At 42.5% G+C, this 6,490-nt stretch overlaps 1 protein-coding gene across 1 annotated transcript in view; it reads right to left on the reverse strand.

Annotated features, from left to right (window-relative positions):
- Positions 1 to 1,044: 1,044 nt before the first annotated feature.
- Positions 1,045 to 6,490, reverse strand: part of LOC135094921 (uncharacterized) — a 9,073-nt gene continuing 3,627 nt past the window's right edge. The window contains exons 3-10 of the mRNA XM_063995433.1: positions 5,987 to 6,110; positions 5,469 to 5,645; positions 4,617 to 4,725; positions 3,979 to 4,057; positions 3,382 to 3,548; positions 2,759 to 2,897; positions 1,766 to 1,855; positions 1,045 to 1,428 (exon numbers count right to left, since the gene is read on the reverse strand). Of these exons, the coding sequence (XP_063851503.1) occupies positions 1,254 to 1,428; positions 1,766 to 1,855; positions 2,759 to 2,897; positions 3,382 to 3,548; positions 3,979 to 4,057; positions 4,617 to 4,725; positions 5,469 to 5,645; positions 5,987 to 6,110 (1,060 nt within the window). The 3' untranslated portion in view covers positions 1,045 to 1,253. The remainder of the gene's footprint in view (positions 1,429 to 1,765; positions 1,856 to 2,758; positions 2,898 to 3,381; positions 3,549 to 3,978; positions 4,058 to 4,616; positions 4,726 to 5,468; positions 5,646 to 5,986; positions 6,111 to 6,490) is intronic.

Here is a 6,490-nt window from a genome sequence, read left to right on the forward strand (position 1 = left end):
TCTATCCCTCTTCTTTCTCTTTCCTTCTCTTCTATCTCTCTCCCTCTTGAGCAATCCATCCCCTCCTCCTCCTCCTCCTCCTCCTCCTCCTCCTGCCTTTTCACTCATATATAGAGAGCAATACCTTCTGAAATATTGTGATGAACTTAAAGTATCAATGGATGTTCTTGTGAAAATATCAATAGTTTTTTTTTCCCCATTTTTTTTTTAGTTAATGCAGTGATGTTAAGTCTCTCTCTCTCTCTCTCTCTCTCTCTTCTCTCTCTCTCTCTCTCTCTCTCTCACTATCTCAACAAAACCTTGAGAATTTATAAGTTATGCAAGAGATTGAAGATAATGTGGTTTATATAATGAGAGAGAGAGAGAGAGAGAGAGAGAGAGAGAGAGAGAGAGAGAGAGAGAGAGAGAGAGAGAGAGAGAGAGAGAGAGAGAGAGAGAGAGAGAGAGAGAGAGAGAGAGAGAGAGAGACTATTGAGCGAAATATGACACTTTTCTTGAGCAAATGCGTATGCACACACACACACACACACACACACACACACACACACACACACACACACATTCTCTCTCTCTTCACAAACTTCTTTCTTTTCTTTCTTTTTTCCCTTTTCTTTCTGTATTTTTCCAGGTTCATTTTTTCATTATTTCCTCCTTTCTTTACCTTTCCTCTTCTCTTTCCTTCATTTCTATTCTTTATTCCTTTCATCTGTTTTATCTATTTCTGATCATGTTTTCTGTTTGTTTCTCTTCTTATTCCTTCCTTCTCTCTTTCTTCTGTTCTTTTCTATTCCTTCTTCTTAAAACCCTTCTCTATCTTTCTCTTCTTTCTTCCTTTCATTCCTCTCTATTCTTTGTTAGTTAATCATCTTCTTTCACTCCTCTCTTCCCTCCTTTTCTTCCTTTCTTTCTTTAAGCCACTCTTCTTTCCCTCTCCTTCAAAACAAATCACTATTTCATCTTATTATTGTTCATCTTCCTCCTCCTCCTCCTCCTCCTTCTCTTTCTTCAGAAGCTAAATGTCTCCTTTTTTTCTCTCTTCCTATCTTTTCCTTGTTCTAGTATCTTCCTTTCTTCCATTCTCCTCTTTATTAGTAGTCAATCTCATTCTTCCTTCTATCCCTTCTTCATTAGCTTTCTTCTTCTATTCTTTCTTTATATCACTTTTCTTTCCCTCTCCTTCAAAAACATTAATCTCCAGCACTTCTTCATATTTCTCTTCCTCCCCTCCTTCAGTGCCTCCTTCACCGTCTCTCTCAGTGCACAGTGGTGAGCTGGTGTTTCTCTGGGATGGCTCCATTGGTGTCATCGTCACTGCGAGGGCTACAGCGACCACAGCAGAGGAGGCCGTACAGGTGACGCAGCACTGTCTTGCGGTAGGCGAACACGGCAAACAGGGCCATTGATTCAATTAACACGTACCTCCACAGGCTGTTTGGGAGAGGAAGGGAGAGTGGGTGAGGAAGAGTTAAGCCTGTATTAATGTATACTGTAGTTTAATAGTAGTAGTGATAGTTTAACAGGCTGTGTAGTGCAGTAGATCATTAACCGGCTTCTCAAGAGTGTTTCTCCTGTTAATAAAGTTGAGATCTCATTAATCTGTCACTAGAACCATAAAAGCACCCTTGAAAACCCTTGCCACCTCAAACTAGAGCCTTTTGAATGTAGCGGTGTGGTGAGAGGCATTTCAGAACACCAAAAATACCCAAGTATCAGAGGGAGAGATAGACAGAGAGACAGACAGGCTGATAGTGACGCCAATACTCACTCCACGACTCTGATGGTGAGGATGTCATCGGGCACGTCAATGAGGGTGTGTCCTATCATGATGATGTACAGCTTCCATCCTTGCTTGAGGCTGTAGGGAACGAGTATGGTGAGTCACTGTCATCACTACTGTCATCACCATTACCCTACTGTGCACCATCAACATCACTATCATGCTCTATATCAGTCATCACTATCCAAATCACTGTCATTGTCATCACCATCACTACCCAAATCACTATCACCACCATTACCATCACTATCTTAATAACAGTTACCACCACTGTCATCACTATCCAAATTAACTATCATTACCATTATTATCACTATCATCACCATTATCATCACTATCATTGTCATTATCATCACCACCACATCATCACTATCCTTTCTTGTCATTTCAGGGTATAAAGACGAGTTTTTGAAGTACCAGCTCTCATTTTATAGTGGCAACACTGTGCCCTCTTACACCACATCCACCCACACAAGATGAGGGTGTGTGTGAGAGGAGAGAGGGTGATAGGAGAGGAGGGAGGGTGATAGGAGACTTGGGAGGGCAATAGGAGAGAAGGGAGGGCCATGGGAGACTTGGGAGAGCGATAGGAGAGGAGGTAGGGTGATAGGAGAGGAGGGAAGGTGGGAGAGGAGGTGAGGGAAGAAAGGAGGAGGAAGATGAGTAGGAGGAGGAGGAGGAGAAGAGGTGATTTTAAGACAGGAAGATGTGATTAGGAAACCAGTTTAGATGAGGGAAGAAGAGAGGAGGAAAAGGAAGACAGGAGAGGATATGAGGAAGACTGAGAGAGGAAAACATGACAAGAGGAAGAAAATGAAAATACAGTAAACAGGAAAACAGAAGAGGACATGGGGAAAAGAAAGAATAAGGAACATGAGATATAAAAGAAGAACAGGACACACACACACACACACACACACACACACACACACACACACACACACACACACACACAACCCCCCGTCCCTCCCAAAGGCTTACCTGAGAGTGGCGTCGCACCTGGTGAGCCCATTGCCAAACTTCGGATACTTGCAAATATGAGTGGATGCCAGGATGAGGAACACCAGATTCACCACCATCAGCAGCACCTCCACCAGCTGCAGGATCATGTTGATGTCCGCTGCAGGGAGAGGTGGTGTTAGGAAGGTGGTGTTCAAGGTGGTGTTGGGAAGGTGGTGTGTGTGTGTGTGTGTTTGTGTGTATTTGTCCTATTCTTGTTCTTTTCTTTCATGTTCTCTTTCTATCTTTCTTTCCCCATTTCCTTCTCTTCCTCCTCCTATTCTATATTCACCTCTCTATCTTTCTCTTCTCATGTTTTCCTCTCTCTTAACCTTCCTCCTCCTTTCTTCCCTCCTCAAATTCACCTCTTCTAAAATCACCTCTCCTCCTCCTCCTTTTCCTCTCCACTCTTATCAACCAGTTCCTTCTCCTTCTTTCTTTCCTTATCTAAAATACTTCTCTCCTCACATCCTCCTCTTCCATCTTTATCTTCCTTTCCTCACCTTCCCCTCCTCTTCTCACACCCTCACTCACATCTCTCTCTCTCTCTCTCTCTCTCTCTCTCTCTCTCTCTCTCTCTCTCTCTCTCTCTCTCTCTCTCTCACTTTTCAGCTTGCAGTCGGAGGTGTTGGTCTCCATAAGGGCTGAGTCGTGGGTCTTGCCGGACAGGTAAGGCACCACCAGCACTGCTGTGGTCAGCACCGCCCCCACCACCCACGTGTACACCGAGTAGAGCAGGAACCGACGCCTTGACCCGATGTCCTGCTTGCTCCTGTGGGTGGGGAGGGTCAGGTTAGGTTAGTTTAGTTTAGTTTTTATTTATTTCTTATCTCTCTCTCTCTCTCTCTCTCTCTCTCTCTCTCTCTCTCTCTCTCTCTCTCTCTCTCTCTCTCTCTAGTTAGGTATGGCTAGTGAATTTTTTTCTGTTGGGTTAATTTAGGTTAAGTTAAATTAGCTTAGGTTTGGTTGTGTTAAGTTATGCTAGGAACAAGAAACTTTAATAATATCACTAATGAAGATATATATACTACTACTACTACTACTACTACAACTACTACTATTGCTACTACTACTTCTACTACTACTGATAACTGAGTCTATTCCTGTCACCTACAATACTAATCACCCCCACCACCACCACTACTACTACTACTACAACTACTACTACTACTACTATTACTACTACTACTACTACTACTTACTGCATGGTGCGCCACACATCGAAACAGATCACGTTAAACCACAGCATCACGCCGCAGAAGAAGAAATATTTCACCGCACCTGTGGAGAGAGAGAGAGAGAGAGAGAGAGAGAGAGAGAGAGAGAGAGAGAGAGAGAGAGAGAGAGAGAGAGAGAGAGAGAGAGAGAGAGAGAGAGAGAGAGAGAGAGAGAGAATTTTTTTTAGTTTGAGATGACAGGATGGGAAAAACAAGGAAGGAAGGAAGGAAGGAAGGAAGGAAGGAAGGAAGGAAGGAAGGAAGGAAGGAAGGAAGGAAGGAAGGAAGGAAGGAAGGAAGGAAGAGAAGGAGAGAAAGAAAAATAAGATACAATTATCACATCAGACAAACATTTATGAAACACCTGTGAGAAAACCATTACCTGTGTGTGTGTGTGTGTGTGTGTGTGTGTGTGTGTGTGTGTGTGTGTGTGTATACCAAACAACACCTGCAGATTTGAAAAAGATAAAAATAATTGAAAACACACACACACACACACACACACACACACACACCCATATACACTTAAAAACCCCAGTACAATGCATGTTTATACCTATATATGTATGTATGAATGTATGTATGTATGTATGTATGTATGTTGGGCAGTCACACATACTTACCAAGAGAGACACAGGAAACAAAGCTGATGGCAAGGGCAATGACAGACCCCGGCAGGAGGCAGATGTTGTACGCCAGCAGGGAGAGGAGGAAGCAGATCATGTACTGGCCCTGTGGGTGAACAAGAGGCAGAGTTAGTGATGAAGAGAACAAAGAGGAGAATTAGAGGGATAGGAAAGAGAATAGAGAGGAGATAGAGCAATGAAAGGGAACAAAGAGAAGAATTAGAGGGATAGGAAAGAGAGTAGAGAGAAGATATAGCAATGAAAGGGAACAAAGAGGAGAATTAGAGGGATAGGAAAGAGAATAGAGATAGTGCAATGAAAGGGAAAAAGAGAGGGAAATTAAAGAGATAAGAAAGAGAATAAAGAAATGATAGTTCAATGAAAGGGAAAACATGCGAGTTACAGAGGAAAAAATAAAAAGTAAAAAATTGAATAAAATAATGGAATAAAAAAGAAAGAAGCTACTGGAATAAAAAAGTGTGATTAAAAAAAAAAATAAAAAACTGGGAGGATAAAAAAAAGAAGAGAGGAGATAAGCAGTGTGATGAATGTGAAAGGGAAAAGTTAGGATATGAAAAGATACAAAGAAGAAAAAAAAAGAAAGAAGAGTTAGAAAGAACACACCTATCTGTAGCAAGCACATGTGGCCTGCAACACCACAAAACACACACAAACACACTAAAAAAAACACTCAAACACAAAGCCCTGACTGACTAAGCTGTGTGTGTGAGGAATATTCACAGCTTTTGAGATGAACACCACAAATTAACCTAAAAATACAGGACATCACAACCTTCATTCACACACACACACACACACACACACACACACACACACACACACACACACCTGTAGACACCTAAGATCCCTGACGAGGAAGAAGGTGACAAGGGTGAGAGCCAGAAAGGTGTGAGCCAGGCCAACACCAGTCCAGTATAGGCCGGGTTCTTCCTGTTGCTTTTCCAGACACACGAACACCTTGGTACGATGGATCTCGCACTCCTCCGGGTCCGCCTTGTCGTACACCTGCCGGGGCACCACAGGGGGTCAGGTGGGTCAAAGGTTACTTGACCCTCACAGATTTGAGTTGTGGTGTTTTGTTTAGTTATATATTTATCACCTATATAATATTTACTTACAACTCAATAGCAACTCATCTTTAAAATTATGACCTAATATTTTCATTTATATATTCTCAGTCTTAAAGTTAGATAAATGTGGAAGTTTTTTTGTAATTTTTAGTAATTAATCACCCAGGTTAAGTGGGTACATTAGGAGAAGCAAGGGATCCAACACTCTGCTGCACACTACCAGTCTGTGAGCACCCACACGCACACACACACACACACCCACACACACACACACACCTTGACCACGCAGTACTTCTCCTTGGGGATGGAGTAGAGCTGCACATAGTTAGGCACAAAGGCCTCACCATCGTTGAAGAACACCTCCTTCTGGTAGAACGGCACTGGCTCGTTAATCTTGCATCTGGGAACAGAGGGCAGGTGTAAACAGGTGTGAGGAGAGATGGGCAGACAGGTGTACAGGCATGGAGAGATGGATAGACAGGTGTAAACAGGTGAGGAGAGATGGGCAGACAGGTGTACAGGCATGAGGAGAGATGGATAGAGACAGGTGTAAACAGGTGTAAGGAGAGATGGGCAGACAGGTGTAAACAGGTGTGTATGGAGGGATGGGTAGAGACAGGTGTAAACTCATCTCAGTGGCCCTTTTTTTTATGTATAGATATCTGTTGCCCTTGACTGATGCCCCTCCTACATAAAAAAATAAATAAACAAATAAATAAATAAATAACAATAATAAATAAACAAATAAAAAAAACTGGGTGTGAGGAGAGATAGGTAGAC

This window comes from Scylla paramamosain, chromosome 47, assembly GCF_035594125.1.
Source record: "Scylla paramamosain isolate STU-SP2022 chromosome 47, ASM3559412v1, whole genome shotgun sequence".
NCBI lineage: Eukaryota > Metazoa > Arthropoda > Malacostraca > Decapoda > Portunidae > Scylla > Scylla paramamosain.